Source organism: Perkinsus marinus, assembly GCF_000006405.1.
Source record: "Perkinsus marinus ATCC 50983 genomic scaffold scf_1104296951238, whole genome shotgun sequence".
In the NCBI taxonomy this organism is placed as follows: domain Eukaryota; phylum Perkinsozoa; order Perkinsida; family Perkinsidae; genus Perkinsus; species Perkinsus marinus.
Genome location: NW_003209345.1, coordinates 55,650 through 76,124, shown reverse-complemented (window position 1 = coordinate 76,124; position 20,475 = coordinate 55,650). Strand labels below are relative to the sequence as shown.

Below are 20,475 nucleotides of genomic sequence, written 5' to 3'. Positions count from 1 at the left end.
CTGAATCAATTAACAGAGCCATCGTTAAATTGCAATCGCATTGGCATTGTTATATTTAGTTATGGTTGGTTATGCAATCGCCTTGGTTATATTACTCTCGCTCTTACACACATGTTCTTCGATACACTGAAACAACTCGACACGACATTTCCCTTTGATAAAAGCCCTCGTGCACTTGGTTTAGCATGCCTATACGAGACCCTCAACCTGCTTTTGTATGATGCTTTCTGTCGCCCAACCCTTGAAGCGCTCATGGATGATACCTACACAGGCATCTGTCAGAGACTAGTGGAATTATATACACCGCTTTGGGCACTATACGGCGATGTCAGTTACCAGATTCTAGTATTGTGCTCAAGGAGTGACAGCATCGACATGGTAAGCAGCTGAGAGGCATCGTCCGAAGATCTCCGCTGGCGCATGCAGTAGTAGCATCGAACACCTGCAAGAGAATCGCGATAAGGGTGCAGCATAGAAACGGCTCCCCCTGCCTGTATGAGACCGAGTGTTCGGAGATGCTTGAAGGCTTTGAGATACGCTCCACGGCTATAAACCTCCAGTCGTCTCTTGTCAAACAAAGAGAGCTCCTGTTGGATTGACTCGAAGTTCTTCGGGGTGAAGGACTTCACATGCAATCTGGCCAGTCCGAGCAACACGAGTTGTTCAGAACCTGAGTCTAGTTTGTTACTCTGAGCACCAGCAACGGCGGAACCCAAAGGAGAATGCCTCCCTCTCACCTGATAAGAGCATGTTAGAGAAGCCATCCACAGTCGAAATGGGCGGGAAGAAGAGTAGGCGGCCTCCAGGGGGCGTGGATAAGCGATCTAACAGATCGAGAACGAACTGAAAAAAAGGCATGAATGATAGTCCGATGTCACTCGAGAAAAGCGGACCTCCTTCATGCTGACTGTTCTGTCAACTCGTTGACGTATGAACTTCGTGGCAGCTTCAGTTTCCAATGACTCTCTCAACCATGCATTGTACTTCTGGGACTGACAGAGACGGCATGAGCAGCTCTGTGTTTGAACTCCCGAGCTCACCAGTGGTTTGGCCTCCATCACCGAGAACTGTGCGATGAGGGCGGCTCGTGTCTCATCTATTGTTGGTGGGGGATGCACTTGTATCCTAAGAGGATCGGCGTCCAATGTCAATGGCCACGGGAAATCCTCGCATCATAGCCGAACGAGGCTCCCATAGAGTGCCTCGCAATGTCTCACATTCTTAATTGGAAGCGAGACTTGATCCGCTTCTCCAACATAAACGTGACGTCATCTCGGTTAGTCATGCCAACACAGGCAAGTCGGATACCCGGTCGCTGCATGACGTCGAATAAATTGTAGCTGAGATGGTGGTACTAGCTGAAGTAGTTCAGCAAGGGACTCACAGAAGCGTCTGTTTGGCAGCTGTATGACAGAAGGCATGGAATCTGTCGACGGCTACGATAACCATGCAGTTTAATTCCTCATTGCTGTCTTTGATTAGTTTCTCGACCTGTTGATGAAGCTGATGCCGAGTTATAGGTGTGCGATAACCTTTGCCATGTAGTCAGCGAAGGTCCATCCCTGACGACTAGGAGCTGTACTGCTAAGCCCCAAGGACGCCTCTCTGCCTTGGATCTCATGTACCAACTTGAGATAAAGATCACGCAAGACTGCGGTATCGTTGGAGGATGATGTTGACCCTTTAGCATGGACGACTATGACCTGACAGAGGCCACAGTATAGGGAGCGGCGAGCTATAACACTAGAGGTGCATCTTACCTTGAGATCGGGCTTCTGTTCCCTCAACTCTTCTACCGCTGCAGCGAGGGCAGCGCTCTTACCACAGCCTTACAATGTGCACATGATGTGGATAGAGCCTTATTCAATGGCATCTCACCTTCTGGACCTATCAGTACCGCGCTCACGGATTCACCGAGGTCAGCCGACTGTTTCAATAATTTCAGTAAAGCGTCTGCCGCCTCTCGAGCACCGTTGCCGCTCTTGCATGGGCCTGCTAGTAGAGATACACAATTGAACGGACGAGAGAGATGAATACCAACCTAGTCTGGAGATCCTCTGCGTCTCTTGGTTCACAAGACGATGCCGCAGACTGATCTAACGAGTCACACGACTAAGACAGGAGCGATGGTGGCCATGCCGACCTGTATCTCCATCCAATCCTTTAGCGATATGCCCTCAACGCTGGATTCTTCTGTTTTCCCTTTCATGCGTTTCCGTGGACCCACCGAGCGACTGCGAGATAAGCTACGCTTCGGAGACATGGCGGCGGTGAAGAAGGTGGCTATCGACTATCACACACGCTATAGGAATGCCGTGGACTGCCATATGGAGACCGGCTATTGACTGGGACACGACACTGAGCTTATGGGGATCAGAGTTTCTGTTAACTATGGTATACAGGGCAATCGTCCATGCATGGCTAAGGGTTAATTCAGCCCTGCATAACCTGCTCATGGGTGGCCAGCACCTATGACAGAGGTGGCAGCTGTACATCAGCAACCCAACTCCAGCTGCTGGGAGTAGCTAGTGAGAGAGAGGCGGTCTGAAGCTCAGTGCCGTTTCCCCATTAAATCAACCATCAGGTTCCCGTCCAATGCCAGCCACTCCTCCACAGCCACCGGGACTGCGGCCTTAGCAAAAGAATCTGCTGCTGCATCAGCGGCCTCAACGAGAATCTTGTTGAGGCCGTATCACGAGATACACAAGGTTCTCAATCAGATCATGCAGATACCTAAATGAAGGAGAAACCGATTGATGACGGAAGGCACAAGACAAAACTATAGGGATGAGGGTTGGATAGGAGTTTGCCTCGCCTTGGCCATCATCGTCTGTTCCTCAGGTCGCTATCGGACGCCCGAGCGGGATCCATGTGGGTGAGGCGAACTGCACATTAGCGAGAAAGAAGTGAAGTTTGCGATGATTCTTCTGATGAATATTCGTGACAGGTATGAGATGAACAATGTAGAGCCATGAAAATCTGACCATTGGGTAAATAGGCCTATAATGTGCGGAACGCATCACTCAGCCTCAAACCTCGCGCAGATGAAGCTAGGCTGAGATACTCAGAGGAACCAACGCTGTTCCTAATCTGCTATTGACGACTTCAACCAAATGCATATAACATTCAGAGAGGGAGTGTCTTATGTTACCGTTGAGAGCAAACAGAACAGTGATTAATCCTGGTCCAGCCATACAAGCTGTTTGGATGAGACCAACCCGCTTCGATATAGAGAGTGGCTGATAACAGGCATTGAACACTTTGAACAAGAAGCAACTATCTCCTGTTGATATAGGGCTGCTACCTTCATTAATGCCTTATCCTTTATTCATCAAAACAACCATACCGCAGAGTTGACCATTGCCAAGCGGTCAAGTTCTGAGTGGTAGTACCATACAGCAACGTAGGGAAATATGCACATGGTTAACTACACATGCTGTTGAGAATACGAAAAGTTTGAGGAAATTTTAGTCGGTTTGTGAGTACTGCCCAAATTAGTATGTGAACTCCTTCAATTAATGGAGGGACTCCTGAGCTCAACTCAGGGGCCAGGCATGTACCTTCCAACCCTGCCACGTAATATCTACACCGCTTTGCTGCCTGGGGCCGATATGCCATCCTCAGGCTTCATCGCATATCTGAGCAGCACTAGATTGTTGTCACCCATTGGGAGATACATACTGGTCTCAGTATGGCATATCGGCCCCACATAAAGAATCGGCCTCAGTGACAGCGGAGCTGATTACGAAATTTCCGCGAAATTGTTTGGAATACGAGGAGGGAGGCATTTACGAGATGTAGCATAGACGGGAGGAGCCCATCACTCTTCGATACGTGTGGACTGAACTCAAGACTTGTTCGATAGACTGAAAAATACCTTTGGTAGATAATACAAAAACCACAGAGTTATTGCTCCCGACCGCTACAACGCACGACGTCGCAGAACTCTATGTTTGAACCATAATTGATAGATGATTGTGATGACATAATAAATGGAATGCTGACCATCAAGAAGTTTCCGGACTTCCAATTTGTACCACCACTGAGAAGGTTTACACACAGGTAGCCTGCAGAGGAGATTACTACTATGATCATATCTATGATTATAAATTATGGACACTATACTAACAGCAGCAAGATACCAGTGTTGAGAAAAATCATTATCAGAAAGGAAGCACTTCATCATCAAAACCATCTTCGAATACTACTCAAGTATAGACAGAGTCATCTTAAACTCATATTGCTTGATTGACAGCATCTTCTACACTAAGATATGTAACAGTAGTAACAGGGTTAACCACTCTACACTCGGAAGGTATTATTAAATCAAATCATCTTCTCCTTAGTACCATTGTTACCCTTGGTTCATGCAGGAGATGATGGAAACTCGATAGGAATAACTCTACAGACGGTGATCCACCTTTTGTCGACGATCTCCGGCTGTTGGTCTACCACCGTTCTTCGGACCTGAGGCATTCTGCCGGAGCCAATCCTTCCACGAGAGATATGCTCGAGCCGCATACACATCTGATACAATGACAACCCCGTCTTGTTCGTCTCTGTAGTAGAATCTTATTACTGTGAACGCGGCGCTCTATCCTCCGCATGGCATGAGGCTGAGGATAACATCTGTTCAATGACGAAGAGCTCCTCATGCTCCTATGACGACTTTCAATTTGACGATCACGCCACGACTCATAGTTGGAGGGATCCCAGTAGGAACGGAAAGCGTCAGTCTCCTCCTGCAGATGACAATATGTATACAACGGAGAATGAAAATCAGGTCATCATTGATAGGACGAAATTAGATACGTCCGGTTTTAATCAGAAAAAATTGACATAAGGGGCAAGTCCGTTGGGCATGTCCATCGAGATTGTGTTTATTGTGGCCGCACTTGTACTGTCGGGCAGTAGATTGATAACTCGGTTCATATCTTGCTCAATATTCACTATCACTACTGCGACCTAATACGCATCCTAGGGCATTTTGCCTGGGTCGATATATGACCACAAAACCTCTACAGAATGATTCCTACCATGTGATCCTGGCACTGCGTGTTAACGAGTCTCCGAATATTCCCATCTATAATTATGTGCTGCCCACTACACAGAGATGCACCTAAAGCGTCGAACCTAGGAGAAAAGAGCAGTAATACAAGTTCCGAAAACCTCCAGTTGACCTGAATCGATCCATGACATCACACTTCGTCCGGTTATTGGACGAGTCTTCGTTTTCCCCTGGACGAAGGTCGTAGTCCTCCGCGCTGCACGGGCTCGGAACTTCAGCATTAGTGAGAACTTGATTACACAGACATCCACGATGAGGTCGAACCTACCATATAAGTGATAGTAGGTAGTAACCATGCTACACTCACTTCAACTGGTAGGAAGAGCTTATCTTGAGGGAAACCAGCTGGGCGTCGAATCGGCGGATCAGAATTGGCCCATTCACAATCAGGGCTTGGAACTCGTGTAATACCTGTGAATGTGACATGAACAGCGGTAGCGACAAGTTTCTCACTCGATCGAGTTTCCTCCCCTTCACAGGAGGGTTCTTTTAATGTTAGCTTTCGGTCCGGCAGAGAAAGGCTTAAAGTAAGTCGATGGACCGGTGATATTATGACAGTTGAGCAGTCTGTCATAGCAGTTGTTATAGAATGCTGTCACGATTGACTGTAAATACAGCATGATCAATGCTAGATTCCAGTGGTGATCATGAGAAAGTTCTCACAGCGAACGCAGTAAGTATCGCACAGTCTTACAAGCGAGTTGCTCTGAAACACAAAAAGTGGAGGATGTTGGAATTGAACCCGGGACCTCCAGTTACCTACCTAAGGAATGTTCTATATGAGCCCATCGCGGGCATATCCGGTTCCGAACGAAACCTATGCTACGACTTATTCTTTAGAGTGGTCGGGGCATATGATAATTTATGTCGTGGTTCGTGTCATCTATCATACCCGTCCTATGTCTATGCTAGAGGCTACTCCCTGTGAGTGCTTGATAGGTTTTTACCGTAGAGTAGTTCTTTACCTCACCATGTCATCATCCGATAGTAGTAGCCCGTGACCATGCTCGAACAGCTCCAAAGGGCGGCTCTTAGGGCCCGGGATCAAGCAGGAGATGTTGGTGATGATATTAAGGTTGAAGGAGGTACTAGAGCGGGGAGTAATATCAGGGATATACCATTCCATTGCCAACTCATAGCCAAGTACAAGACATCTATGTTTGCTAAGAATCTCTGTTGACGTTCGACTTCACGAGCAAGAATACCAACTCCAATCGAGATCTAAATGGAATTCTCTCTGTGTAGGTCGTCCGGCAACTCCAAGAGCTACATTCGACCGTATCAAAGTTGGTATGCCGTAACGGCGAAGCGAGATTGCCTATATTCAGACCAACCACTGTACCCATTGCATACAATTACTGGACCGCTGCTATGCAGAGCTAGAGTCAAAGTCTAGAATGTCGTACTACTCAATAACGTCTTGGCATTAGCAGGTATGTTGCGGTCCCGAGTGCACGTCTTACGCCGATCTTTCCTCATCGAGTGACGAAGAGTAATTACTGTTTCTAAGGCATGATCGTCAATTTGAGCACTATCACAAGCCACTGAGGATTCGGAAACCCTGCTATGGAATGGGATCGAATAAGTGTACCCCAGGTAATTTACACGGCTCCCTTACTCCTTGACTATAGATCCCGAGCTGAAGGACAATGTTGTACATGCGGAGTCCTCAGCCAATGTGATGAGGCTCTACAAGAATGTAACATGCCACACCACTTTGCCAGAGTGGACAGGAGAAAGATAAGGTAGTCAAGTATAACTGGAGTGCTACCTCTCAAGCTATTTTTGAAGCACCACTCGTAGCGCCGAATATTGCGCGACACAACGTATCTGTCCCTTTACGGGCCGAGGAAATTTGCCAAGTGACTGACCCAACGAGTTAGTCTCGAGTCTTGCTATGAAGTCATTATGAAAAGGGTCTTGGTTGGATTAGTCGTATGTCGAGGAAAGTTGAATGCTACCAACGACAGAGGCTCAATGCCAAGACGGTAATCGCTGTCGCCGCCTGAGTGGCACTGTAGGCATCTTCTGCTTTAGTGCTGATTAGAATACTAAAAACCGTGTGAGAAGCTGCGGCCCGCTGTTCGAAGGTTGTTGAGACCATGTCGTGTTTGATGAAGTTGTTCTGTTGAGAACGCAAGGATTTCATAACTGGTACAACAACGTATCATTACAACCGTGGTATATATGCTCATCCTTGATGTTGGAAGCGGTGGAAGTTCTTAGTCTTATTGGCTATAATGGAGAGATTGGACGATTGAACCCCACCAGCTCCACGATGGTAATTCCTAAGTAGTAGTTCCACATGCTTACGTGGTGGATGGCCTATAGCTCACCTATGTGTTGTCCAGAACTGTCTTGGATCCTTGATATCTCGAACTTCAATCATTACCTATCAGCCAGGCCTATTGAGAGGAGCTCATTATCCACATTAAGTAACTCACGTTTGATTTGTTCCGATCCAACGGCTTGAACTTGTCACCCGGTAGGCGAGAACGCTTGGCGTTAGGGTGGTATCTAGTGATTGTTATGTGTACAAATTGTCTCCTTAACCTTTGAACCTACGTGTGTAGAGGCTTGTTAGTCGCACCGCAAGAGGATTCCGGCTCGTTAACATAGTCGGCACGATAGGTACCTGAGCTCACCACAGTCCAATAAGTTTAATATATAACGACCTCACTGATGGGAGCGGCAGCGGCAGACTGCGCTCTGATAACTTTCGGCCTCAAGGGGACGGCTAATAGTCCTCCAGCAGATGGGAAGACCTATTATGGACGATTGCTACAGGCTCTATGGTTGATCTATTCTCCATTACACTCTTGCATGACGGGTAGGTCGTACCCGGCTCGGGGTCCGGGAAACTGACTTGGCCTAAGCTGATCATACTCTTTGGATGCCCGGGTGCCTTTTCCGCTGCTGATACACTCCCTCGCCGTACTAATACCATAAGGTCTTGGTTAAACGATTGCCTGCTACTACTCAGCAAACGGTTTAGTTGCTCACTAACTATGAGGAACCATATACATTGCAGTTCGTAACAAGTTAGCGTGGCAAACATATACCCCACGGTTCACCGCAGTAGTCCCATAACTGTGGCACAAGAGAATCAGTGGTATCACCGATTCAGCGGGTGGTGGATGCTCAACCAGTGTACCTCATTTGCCGCAGTCTGCTCGTCTACCATGTTTTTTTTGGAAACAGCGTCTACCATGTTGGATGTTCTTGTCGAGTGGTAGAAAAAAGTTTTGTGTTTTTGGGCGAGCGAGATTGAACGATGCGTTAGCGTCGTCTACTACGTGTGTGATGAGTTGCGTGGGTATATACTGATTTAAGCTGTTTTGTCAAACTAACATGGATGCATATACAACAGAAGTCTGCAACGAGGTGATGGACTCTATGGAGTATACACCGGGTATGTCACTCGATGATATGGTTACCAATGCCCCATGCTTGGGCAATATGAAATGTACAAAGGGATGTGCGCTGCGCTAAGTGATCATATGGTGTCTCCTAGGTACCGATGCTTTAGTTCGATGTCTAGAGGCAGAGGGAGTTAAATATATATTTGGTATCCCTGGTGAGGAGAATCTAGATTTCCTAGAGTCGATTCGTGTGGCTGAACAAGAGGGTCGGATCAAGCTCATCCTCACGAGACACGAGCAAGCAGCTGGTTTTATGGCAGCTACTGTTGGCCGGCTTACTGGTCAGCCTGGCGTCTGCTTGTCGACACTAGGACCTGGTGCTACTAATTTCTCAACTGCTGTTGCATATGCTAAGCTTGGTGGTATGCCTATGTTGGTCCTAACTGGACAGAAGCCAATCAGGCATTCCAAACAGGGACAGTTCCAAATCGTGGATATTGTTGATCATTTCCGACCTATAACCAAATCGACAAACCAGGTCCCCGATGCAGGTAGAATGGATGTTGGGGTAATGAGAACTGCTTTTATCAATCATTGTCAGATGCTATTCCCTCGCTTATTCGAGAGTCTGTCCGGGAGGCATTGGAGGAGAAGCCTGGTCCAGTTCATATTGAACTTCCTGAGGATATTGCCGGGCATACCCTGGGTCCCAATGAGTACCTTTTCCCAATTGGGGAAGTACGTCGACCAGTCCCTGATGCAAAGGCCATTGCTAAAGCAGTCGCTCTCATCCATGCTGCCAAGCGGCCCCTCCTCTGCATCGGCTCAGGATGTAATCGTAAGCAGACCAGTAAGATGCTACGTAGGATCATCGACGAGACGGGTATCTATGCTGTGAGCACACAGATGGGCAAGGGTGTTGTTGATGAGACTAGTCCTCACTTCCTCGGTGCTTTGGCCCTTTCCCAAAACGATTGGGTTCATACTGCGGTCGACTGGGCCGATCTCATCGTTAATATTGGACACGACTCTGTTGAAAAGCCACCATTCTTCATGAAGCATAACAATAAGCCTATTGTCATTCATGTTAACTTTTATCCAGCTGTAGTCGATGAAGTGTATTTCCCTCATCATGAGGTTGTTGGGGATATTGGCAATGCGGTATGGCAAATAACCGAGACTTTGAAGAGTATGCCGAAGCCTCATTGGGACTTTGCTGTATTCGAGAAGGTAGGTTGTAGGTTCTCTACAGTCTCAAGTTAGTTATGTCTGTATTAGATACGTGAAGTGGCACAGAGACGGATGCATCATTCTATCTATACCACTTCAGATGCCTTCCCTATGGACATTCGTAGAGTCGTTAAAGACATACGTAACTGCATGCCAGAGAAGAGCGTTGTATGCCTCGACAATGGTATGTATAAGATATGGTTTGCTAGGCTGTATGAGGCCCGGGAGCCTAACACCCTCCTCCTCGATAATGCACTTGCCAGTATGGGAGCTGGTCTCCCCTCGGCTCTGGCCGCCAAGATGGTCCGACCCGATCATAAGGTTGTGGCTGTCTCTGGTGATGGTGGATTCATGATGAACTCTCAAGAGTTGGAGACTGCAGTTACACTTGGTCTTGACGTCATTCAGATCGTTCTCAATGATAATGCCTTTGGTATGATTGAATGGAAACAGAGTGCCTCCAGAATGCCCAAATGGGGTCTACAGTTGAATAATGTCGACTTCGTCAAATATGCCGAGGCATATGGTGCTAAGGGTTATCGTGTCACCAGAGCTGATGAGCTTACTGTAATCCTCAATAAGTGCCTTGACGAGCATGGTGTCCATCTCATTGAAGTTCCTGTGAACTACGAGGCCAGTAACCGTACTCTCAACGTTGATGTCCCTGACCATGTTAGGGAACTGAGAGAGATTCTCAACAAGGAGTTCGAGTACTAAGTGCTGGCTGTCCTAGTCAAGTTGTTGTTACCAAGAGAAGGGCGAATTTTTTCGGTTTCATCCTTCGATACTACTACTGTTCTTACCATTAATACGACCATACTTACTGTTACTATTACCAGTGATAAAGAATGCGGTATGCTATATGCTAGCAACTATAATTGAAGCATTATGGTCTTCAAGGGTCTTTCATATCGGCTGTCCAGCTCAATTGGGTATATTAACAGCATGTCTTTCGCAAGCTCTTACAGCAGCGTTCCACTTTCTGACCTTTGCCGCCGCCGTCGCATGTTGTTACTCGGGGTACTGTTGTTTGCTGTTAAGCCGACTGGAGCTATGTCCTACATCGGATAGTAATCCCTCTGGTTGGCAACACCTGTTGTACTCTACTACGGCATTACCTTTATGATTGATCTTTTCTAACATTTTTGTATGTATTGAGTTTACAATTTCGGGAAAAGGTGAAATTTTACTCTGCGATGTGCATAACTCGTACGAAATGTGAAAGGGGTACTTTGACATTCATACGGTTCGACTGCGCACATGCACTGCACATTAGACCCCGGTTGATGTCCGAGAGTGCGGCTCAGTTGGTCCTAGGTCATTCATTGAGACGTTTGTATTGGGGTGGGTCAACCCGAATGCTTCATATTCTCTTCATCTCCTCTATCATCGCCACTGTCAACGGGCATGGCTGGATGTCAAGCCCCAAGGCCAGGAATGCTGACGCCAGCCCTACAAATCACTATAGTCCTCAGTCTGGAAACAGTGTTGGAGCTGTTGGCCGGGTCCAAGCGGAGGAAGCTCCCTTCCCTGATAACCACGACGCTGAAGGCACTCATGGTTTGTGTGGCGATCCTTTTGAGGGCAGCTCTACTGGACTATTGACTCCCAACAAGCAAATATACATGCAACAGGGTCCGGTAGTGGCTACTTACACTCATGGTCACAACATCGACATCGAAATACACTTGACCGTCCATCATTGGGGTCACTTCGAGTTCCGTATCTGTGAGGGTGGATTAAACGGTGAGAAGTACTCGACCCAGAAGGCTGGTCAAGACTGCCTCAATAAGAATCTCCTCGTGAGACCCGATCCTAAAACCCGCTCTAACTGCCGTAACGCTACGAATATCGACGCCAGCAATTACGACTGCCAACCACTAGACAAAGAACATCCAGAAAGATGGTATCTGCCTCCACCTACATATGGAATGGATTACGTCATGACTTTCGAGTTACCCAAGGATCTCACTTGTGAACTCTGCACTATACAGTGGAACTGGATAACTGGTAATTCTTGTCTGGTGAAGGGATATAAGAGTTACTATGAGAATTTCAAGAAGGAGTACCCCGAGCTGGATGGTTCATGGGCTGGTCAGGCAGGCTCGCCCTTGCCTAGCTGTGAAACGACCAGAGATGGTGAACAGTTCTGGAACTGTGCTGATATCAAGATCCAGTAGCCCAGATGAGAAGGAGGAGTTGCTTCTGTTGGTTCATATTGAGTGGGTGCTCAATTATCGGCTGCAAGAGGATGTAGCCTTTCCGTGGGATCCATTCGATCTTAGTCTCTCTATGATTATGCACATCATCGTCATCGTCCTTCCATTTGGCTCCATCATTTTTTGGCTGGGTTGGTCCCACCACCCGAAAGCCCAAATATAGAACTCCGGCAGTTACATGCAGTACTACATACGCTTCTCCACTTTTGCCATTACTTTGAAGTTTTTTTAACGGTAACCCTGTTGTCTGGCGAGGATACGACTAAGAGAGGCTTTCATTATTCGTTTAGTCGTTGATGTGTGATGCTCTCACATCGCTCGGTCCTACCTCCAATCATTCCCAATATTATTATCATCAGGACGGCTCATCACATATCAATCGATGCTTCTCACTTTTTTGCCTCTAACTCGGGTAACTCGACGATCATCTAGAGTGCGTGGCGTTTTAGTCATAGGCTGGAGGACGGATTGTAGGGTGCACTATATTATGAATCAGCGGACCACCTTCTTTTGAGGGAGACAGCCACTATCGCGAACGCTTGTTTACTATCGACTCCCTTCACTGCATCCGGACATACAAGAGGGCGTTAACTTTTCGTTGAGAGCGTGTGATCGGTGTAGTTCGTGAAATTTGCTCCCACATCTTTAAGGGTAATCGGAGGAGTTCCCCCAATATCAGAGTTGCTAGACCACCAATGCCGTTGGAATCGGCTTGATCGGGTTCCTCTCTCATAATTGGGTCCCTATGCAGCTCCGAGCGCCTACACAGTAGCTCGACGTACCTAGCAGAAGGACAAACAGCTATGGTGAACACTCCCTCAGTGAGTGTCTTTGATTATCACTCCGTCACTTCTATTCATATTACGGTACTAACTTATTTGGCCTAGGATTGTTGTTATTAACAGCACCAACAACTTTGTTAGTGCTGTCACAGAACTCCTGTTACGAGCATAACCCGAGAAACTCTCGGCGAAGATATCGTGCAGCACCTGGAAGCCCCGCGATGGAGATATTCCGTGGGAATCTTTGCTTCCCTCTTACTCCATTGGTTGTAGAATCATGGTCGCATATTCGACAGTGGACGTGAGTCCATCTGCAATGCGAGATTGATCCTTCTTGTCCATATCTTAGAATAGCTCAGTTGCTCCGGCCGGAGAGATTGGTTGTGCTGACCATATCATTGAGTTGGTGGTTCTTTTCGTAACATTCTCTTGAAGCTTTCCTTTACTCTTCCCCGTGCGAATTCTATGCTCGATTTTCCAAGTGGAAGGAGCATCGGTTTGGCTAGCTTGGGCTATCTCTCGTTCTTGGGATTGGACCACTTCTTGGCGCTGAGCCATGATATGATGTTGATATGGTAGGCATATACTCATCTATTCGGCTGCTGGCATTGATCTACGGAGCCTGATCGTCTTCTGTGCCGCATGTAGTCACACTACTGTAGGCGCAGTCTTCCCAGCCTCCTTAAGGCTACCAAACTGGACCGAATCGGTGAAGATATAATCTCAACATGGGACGAATCAGTGAGGAGGTGACCACGAAGTGTTTGCCGTGAATGCAAACTCACGGCTTCTATGCCGATCCGTATTGTTAAATAGTGTGCACGTTTCAAAGAAATACCAGCAGGATGAGGCCAGACTGCGTCATATGCCACACTTGTACTTGGATATCACCGTCTCATGAAGAGAATTGGCGTCCCCTTATGGATAGGATCACTCACGAATTAGTGGAGATTGTCGAAGATTCTATCTCGAGGGCCCTTTCATGCTCGCGAATGCTCGTAAGTTCAGCGAATTCTTGTCAAGATACGGGAATAACGTTTTTATGATATTCGAAGGCAGGCGTATGACCTTCGCAGACGTCGATGAACTGTCTAATCTCATGTGCTGGTGAGATAGCTAAGCCACCTTTGGGTAGGGATGGAGACGTTCTGCTAAGGTACCTGTCGGAGCATGTCGGCCTTCAGCCAGGTTTGTCTTGTCTAGCCTTGGTCATGGCTAACAAGCCTGATTTCGTATGTTGGTGGCTAGCAGCTGCTAAAGCTGGTGTTAAAGTGAGTGTACGGATCTCCGCATGACGACGGATGTAAACTTCCTCAGGCGGCATTTGTTAATTCTAGTATCAAGTCTAATGCATTGGCCTGTGCCATCGACAGTGCCGCAGCCGATTTGGTCATTTTTGATGCCGAATCATCTGCCGAGGTGAAACCCAGCACATGTTCCCTGCTTCCCATTCCTCCACCCTTCTAGATGGCATCTGCAGGAGCTTTAATTCGGGCTAAGAATGCCGGAGTGTAGGGAACCTATATCTCTCGTCCCCAAGCTCTTCGTAGGCGCTTACTACAGTGGGACTCCCTAGAGACTCCGGTGGCAGGGGCGACATGCTTAACTATTGAGGCCTTGAATCAAGAGTGAGCCGTCTACGGACGCATTCCAATACCACTAGTGCAGCATGCAGGTTCCCCGGCGCAGCTACTACGCGCCCAGCCAGGACCGAAGAATATCGCAGAAGTGTTGTTACCATGATGAGTGTGTTTGGCTATATCTATACCTCCGGCACTACGGTGGGTTATGATGATCATTACGAGATGTGTTCCTTTGTTATAAGTAACCATTTGTAGGGTATGCCTAAAGCAGCAGCCATCACTCATTGGAGGATGTGGGCCTTTGGCTCCTTTATGGCAGCAAGCACCTCTCTAACAGAGACTGATGTCATGTAACTACCGACCATCTGTAAAAGTTGTCCTATTCACGAGTCCACTTCAGTTACATGTGCTTGCCTCTCTTCCACTCCTCTGGTGGTGCGCTCGCGATTGGTGCAGCTATTCATACCGGATGCACAATTGCGCTCGCCCGACACTTTTCTGTGAGAAGGTTCTGGCAAGATATCAACCGATACAAGTGAGTGTTCGCTGAAAGGGACTCCCTTTAAGGGAGATAGTCACGTCAATTTTATGTTGGGAGTTCTCGACCAAAAAGACCCGTTGAAGATGACAAGCAACTCCCCTTTCGAGCTCCCATTCCATCTGCTAATCTTCCTCTCGATCGAGAGAGTCATCAGCCTGTTCGGCTACACGCATCGGTTCGATTGGAAGCTTTCATTCGGCCCCAGTAGTCGTTATCCCTATGATAGGGTCATTGCTCTTCGACTCACCGCAACCCCTCTCCATCATCCTCCAGGTGTACAGTTGCACACTACATCGGGGAGATCTGTCGGTACCTCGTGGTGGCCGCTAGGCAGCGGCCCAATGATCCCCTCTATCGATCTCATCATCTTCGTGTTGCTTTCGGCAACGGCTTGAGGCCAGACGTAATAGAGAAGATGATTACTTCATGGTCCGCCTCAGAACCGGAGGCTATCAATTCTAATGCCGTTATATGTTTCCATGCGTGCTCAGATTTGGGGGCCTTTCCTGGATCTGCTCGGAATTCCACAAGTGGTCGAATTCTATGGTGCTACAGAGGGCAACGGTGGGCTGGTAAATATTTGTAAGTCTCCACTCTGGGCTGCTGCTCGGGTTAGAAAATGCCCCTTCTTCAGCCACCAACATTGGAGATCGGGGTGCGGTGGGAATCCAAGGGCTTATTATCAGTAAAGCTCTTGGGTACAAACTGGCAAAGTAACCTGCCTGCTACAGCATCATTCGTACGTGCTGTCTGTCGGTAGATTCAATGTAGAGCAAGAAACCTTGGAGAGGAATGGAAAGGGCTTCTGTGTTGAAGCTAGGACAAGTAGTCATCGTTGTTGCTGCATTCTCTTCTGCTCTGTTGTCGATACCGATGTTCTAGCTTGTGGTATGCTGTAGATGAACCTGGAGAGCTCCTTATGCCTATAAGGGAGGGCCGACCGGAATCCTCCTTCGCTGGCTACACAGACAAGAAATCCACCGATCAGAAAGTAATCACCTTGGTCGCCATGCTTTGTTGAACACTTCCCAATACGTGTATGGGGCCTAGCTCGATTCGCTTATCAGATCGTCACCAATGCATTTGTACCGGGTGATCGCTACTTCCGAACTGGAGATCTTCTGCGGAAGGATCGTCGAGGTCGTTTCTATTTCATCGATAGGATTGGCGATACATTCAGGTGAGTCCTTGTCCTGTGTATATGAGGTAAGTCTGTATTAGGTGGAAAGGCGAGAATGTCTCCACCATGGAGGTATCGGAGGTCATATCCCATTACCCAGGCATTGCTGAGGTTAATGTGTAGCCATTAACGGCTGAGATGGTATGACCCCAAGTATCACTCAAGGTACGGCGTGAAGGTGCCTGGTGAGCCCGATGGTCGGGGTTGCATGGCTGCTATCAGGCTGGAGGAGAACACTTCTAGTAGTAATTCGCTGGGCGCGTTGAAGCTGATGGTGATGATATCTTCAGATGAGTCTTCAAAGGGCCTCCACCCCTTCAACGAGGAAAGCTGGGACCTCTTCAGACTTTTCCTTCAAGCACGCCTTCCACCATTCTCTATGCCCTTGTTCGTGAGTCATCCAAATTCGCCCGCTCTCTGTATGCCCTCGGATACCGAAGTTTGTTCGAAATATAACATAACCTTTCGCTGGGTTTATATACATGTATTGGGATTAGAGTTCGTTGGTACTCCACTGAATACCTGTTTCGGTGTTTCGGGTTGACCATTCAAGGGATGCGATTCATGGGTTGGAGATTCCACTTCGACACGATTCCCTGTTGGAACTATTCGACTTCATAACGTCTTGTATTTTCCCCTGGTTACCCCCAGGTTCGTATATTGAGAAATGACGATGATGATGATCACCACACAGTCACCTTTAAGCAAGTTAAGCAGAGGCTTATGCAGGCGGGATGCGATCCAGAGGCATGCAAGCCCGACCAGGTCATCTGGCTTCACCCGTCTACCAACAAGTGAATATATACGGAGATCTCACATTTCCGTTTATCGTCATGATGCCGTAGATACAGAGTTCTCACGCCCGAGGAGTATAGGAGTCTCGGGGCCATGATGTTAACATCGAGAATCTGAATATATGCCTCCATTCAGCTAATTTTAAACAGCGGCATTTCTTGGTAGTTATTGGTATCTTTCTTGTTATATGTGTTTCCCCTGTTGCATTACCAATATAAAACTCCCATAATGGGAGTCCATCTTGATGGTTCTTCATATTAGTAATATGGTCTCTCAAGGTGTGTTATCAGTAATATGATACTACTAATAACACACCATAAGGAAGCATCAACACAAGTTGGTGCACCTCAAATTCGTACTATCTGGTTGCCATGCGAGTATCCTGTCATTGAGCTCAAGCTTGATGAAATTATCGAGTGTCGCATTTCCGCACTTGTAAGTCGGTCTGCTTGCCCTAGCTCATCTCCAGTCGTTTAACGATGCTCAGTCGCTTTACTCGTCCTCTCTACTCCACCATCTCCCGTCTCAATGTTATTGGGGCTGGCCAGATGGGTACCGGTATCGGTATTGTCACCACTAGGTGATGCCAACAGCAACAGCGAACTGTACTCGACAATGTAGGTATGGTAAGTGTGCTGCAACGATGATGGACAACTCGGCGGAATGATGAAACCTTCCACAGGCGTCTCTCAAGTAGTGGGCGGAGAAAGGTGGCCGAAGCCTTCCTGCTCCTGTCAACTTCTGCCTTCAGTTCCATTATACGAGTCTCGTACCCGCCTATATTCTCGAGGAGATTATTCCCCTTGCCTCCGAGCTCGGCCGATACTTGGTAGTGTATTCCTACTCGTCGTCGGAGATTTAATATCCCACTCCTGGGCAGATGGGTCTGGTGGGATGGAAGACAGAAGGTGTCTACGGCTCTCAGCCCACGAAGCATCGAGTTAGTCCGACGATCGCCTCTGCTGGTGCCGCGCCAGTTGCGGGACGGCGGGTGCGCGCCGGCGATGCGACGCCGCGCACGGTCGCCCAACCATTGCTTGCTCCCGGGAAATGAGTCATACACGGCACACGCCAGCTGGTTCTGTAACGCTGCGGCGGTATTCGCTCGCACGGGTCGTTTCGCGACGCACCCTGGGGCCTATTTCACAAGCCATCATAAGGAGCGAAAATTGTAAGGTACCTTACGGTTTCATGGCAAGTCGCTTTCACATCCTTACGATTTGGGGGGGTTGGCGTAAGGTAAGGTGGCATGAGGCTCCTCACCGTAAGGCTCCTTATCCTACAAGGTGCAAGGAGGGCCTCCTCATGTAAGGCGATTTCATAGGAGGCATTTTTGGGCCCCTCCTTGCGATCCTTACGCAAGGTGCCGTAAGACTGCTCGGGGGGTACTTTATGCACCTTATCGCACCCTCCTTACCATTTTATGCGAGCTTCGCTCCGCTTATTCCCGACAGCCCGCGCGTCTCACCCGCGGATGATCTATCCCCGAACCATGCATTTTTACCGCATACTCAACTTGGCGTTTCAGCGATCTACGATCATGACCGATTGCTCTCAGATGAGTTGATGGTAAAGTTTTCGAGTTCGTTTTATCCAATGGCAATAACCATGATCTTAGCTTTATTGAAGCGCTGCGTCGACTCTTTCATGCGCATCGGTGTTCGTTTAGGTGCTCCTCGTGCTCCTTATTGACGCGCCCTTCGTATCGGCATTTAACTTGTGTTAACAAGCTAACCCTCATAATCACACCAAGGACCTCTCGAATTGGCTCGAGGGCTCAGCAAGTGCCCGCAAGCTCTCTTCGAGTCTGAGGTAGCTTGCCGTCTTCGTGTTCCAGTTAGGGACGTAGGCATGCGTGCAAAGCATTCCTTTGAGTCCATTTGCTCAAGTGAAGTAGATTAGTTAGCTCGAGTTTGATCCATCGACCACCCTTGCGTTCCCTATATGGCCGGAGACGAATCCGATTCCTCCAATAGTTTACGCAAGCACAGCTGTCGTATCGAACTCGAGTTGATTGAGACGATAGTATTCATTCATGGGGGAGAAAGTAGACTGAATGGATCAACACGATGGTGTATTTGAGCTTACAGCAGTGTATTCGTTTACTATGCCCAAGGTTGTCCTCATCTCCTCTATCATCGCCATTGTTAGTGGTCATGGTTGGATATCAAGCCCCCAGGCCAGGAATGCTGTGCCTGGTCCAAAGAATGGCTATGGTCCTCAGTCTGGTAACAGTGTCGGGGTTGTTGGTCGGATCCAAGCTAAGAACGCCCCTTTCCCTGATAATCACGATGCGGAAGGCACTCACGGCTTGTGTGGCGATCCTTTTGAAGGGGCTGGGAGTAGTCTATCACCTCTTAGCCAACAACCATACATGCAACAGGGTCCAGTTATGGCTACTTACACTCATGGTCACAATATCGACATCGAAATACACTTGACCGTCCATCATTGGGGTCACTTCGAGTTCCGTATCTGTGAGGGTGGATTAAACGGTGAGAAGTACTCGACCCAGAAGACTGGTCAAGACTGCCTCAACAAGAATCTTCTCGTGAGACCCGATCCTAAAACCCGCTCTGACTGCCGTAATGCTACGAATATCGACGCCAGCAATTACGACTGCCAACCACTAGACAGTGAGCATCCAGAAAGATGGTATCTGCCTCCACCTAACTTTGGTACTGACGGAATGAAGTATAGGATGACCTTCAAGTTGCCAGAAAATCTCACTTGTTCTGGCTGTACTATCCAATGGAACTGGATAACTGGCAACTCCTGTCTAGTGGAGGGGTATAGGGAATACTTCGCTAAGTTTAAGAAGGAGTACCCTAACCTGGACTCTTCGTGGGATCAGTCTAACTCGCATAAGGATAACTGTGCCCGGACCAGGAATGGTGAACAGTTCTGGAACTGTGCCGATATCCAGATTCAGTAGCTCACAGCTTGAGCTGTTTTCCACACAGGCAAGAGAGCCTGTCAGAGAGGTTGATGGTATCATATTTCTCTACTTTTATAATCACGACGGTACCACTCAATACATCGCACCCTTTTCACTTCTCGGTCGGGTGCGCCCTTGAACATATAGTTCTTGTGGTGTTATAGTCAAGGATTACAACGGATAGGATAATATATCGGATGCCCAGATTATCATGACTAGAGTCATGCCATCATGGGCAGCGTATTTGCCAGTTCATACAGTTAATGTCCTCATCTCATGAGATACCTACTTTTGCTGTCGACATCCATTGAGGATTATAGTGATGTCTCAGTGGTCCAACCTCGTACGAGTCGTTCATGGAGCGGAGTCGTAGTCGACTCGAGTTCGATGCGGGAGCTCTCGCACCCGAAACGGCGCTCTTTTGTTCCCCCTTTGCTTGGATTCTATGTGGGAGCTCGATTTACCTAGTGGAAGGAGCATCGGTTCGGCTAGCTTGGGCTATCTCTCGTTCTTGGGATTGGACCACTTCTTGGCGCTGAGCCATGATATGATGTTGATATGGTAGGCATATACTCATCTATTCGGCTGCTGGCATTGATCTACGGAGCCTGATCGTCTTCTGTGCCGCATGTAGTCACACTACTGTAGGCGCAGTCTTCCCAGCCTCCTTAAGGCTACCAAACTGGACCGAATCGGTGAAGATATAATCTCAACATGGGACGAATTAGTGAGGAGGTGACCACGGAGTGTTTGCCGTTAATGCAAACTCACGGCTTC

At 48.0% G+C, this 20,475-nt stretch overlaps 6 protein-coding genes across 6 annotated transcripts; 4 read left to right on the top strand and 2 right to left on the bottom strand.

Moving 5' to 3' along the window:
- Positions 1-189: 189 nt before the first annotated feature.
- Pmar_PMAR016427 (origin recognition complex subunit, putative) lies at positions 190-2,263 on the bottom strand (the record flags this gene model as incomplete). The annotated part of the gene is made up of 11 exons (XM_002777634.1): positions 190-263; positions 738-843; positions 894-992; positions 1,041-1,125; positions 1,218-1,340; positions 1,385-1,491; positions 1,533-1,703; positions 1,761-1,828; positions 1,879-1,992; positions 2,042-2,096; positions 2,144-2,263. 11 exons carry the CDS (start codon positions 2,261-2,263, stop codon positions 190-192), a joined length of 1,122 nt encoding a protein of 373 aa, XP_002777680.1.
- A 2,139-nt stretch (positions 2,264-4,402) lies between these two features.
- On the bottom strand, positions 4,403-5,494 carry Pmar_PMAR016426 (hypothetical protein; the record flags this gene model as incomplete). Its single annotated transcript, XM_002777633.1, has 5 exons — positions 4,403-4,527; positions 4,580-4,742; positions 5,037-5,119; positions 5,181-5,332; positions 5,376-5,494. The coding sequence occupies 5 exons, from the start codon at positions 5,492-5,494 to the stop codon at positions 4,403-4,405; spliced, it is 642 nt and encodes a 213-aa protein (XP_002777679.1).
- Positions 5,495-8,419: 2,925 nt separating this feature from the next.
- On the top strand, positions 8,420-10,777 carry Pmar_PMAR016425 (pyruvate decarboxylase, putative; the record flags this gene model as incomplete). Its single annotated transcript, XM_002777632.1, has 4 exons — positions 8,420-8,534; positions 8,583-8,981; positions 9,032-9,660; positions 9,709-10,777. The coding sequence occupies 4 exons, from the start codon at positions 8,420-8,422 to the stop codon at positions 10,375-10,377; spliced, it is 1,812 nt and encodes a 603-aa protein (XP_002777678.1). The 3' UTR covers positions 10,378-10,777.
- Positions 10,778-10,998: 221 nt separating this feature from the next.
- Pmar_PMAR016424 (conserved hypothetical protein) lies at positions 10,999-12,281 on the top strand. Its single transcript, XM_002777631.1, has one exon. It carries the CDS (start codon positions 11,019-11,021, stop codon positions 11,838-11,840), a length of 822 nt encoding a protein of 273 aa, XP_002777677.1. The 5' UTR covers positions 10,999-11,018; the 3' UTR covers positions 11,841-12,281.
- Positions 12,282-13,643: 1,362 nt separating this feature from the next.
- Pmar_PMAR016423 (Long-chain fatty acid transport protein, putative) lies at positions 13,644-16,948 on the top strand (the record flags this gene model as incomplete). The annotated part of the gene is made up of 18 exons (XM_002777630.1): positions 13,644-13,768; positions 13,818-13,932; positions 13,979-14,080; positions 14,129-14,172; positions 14,212-14,289; positions 14,337-14,442; positions 14,500-14,594; positions 14,645-14,779; positions 15,059-15,188; positions 15,277-15,371; positions 15,477-15,610; positions 15,685-15,776; positions 15,853-15,965; positions 16,007-16,084; positions 16,131-16,210; positions 16,256-16,356; positions 16,617-16,759; positions 16,811-16,948. The coding sequence occupies 18 exons, from the start codon at positions 13,644-13,646 to the stop codon at positions 16,875-16,877; spliced, it is 1,833 nt and encodes a 610-aa protein (XP_002777676.1). The 3' UTR covers positions 16,878-16,948.
- Positions 16,949-18,867: 1,919 nt separating this feature from the next.
- On the top strand, positions 18,868-19,695 carry Pmar_PMAR016422 (conserved hypothetical protein; the record flags this gene model as incomplete). The annotated part of the gene is made up of 1 exon (XM_002777629.1): positions 18,868-19,695. The coding sequence occupies one exon, from the start codon at positions 18,868-18,870 to the stop codon at positions 19,693-19,695; it is 828 nt and encodes a 275-aa protein (XP_002777675.1).
- Between the last annotated feature and the right edge of the window lie 780 nt (positions 19,696-20,475).

What these genes read in the sequence shown, in the direction of transcription:
- Pmar_PMAR016424 (XM_002777631.1), top strand. Translation starts at nt 11,019, where the DNA reads ATGCTTCATATTCTCTTCATCTCCTCTATCATCGCCACTGTCAACGGG.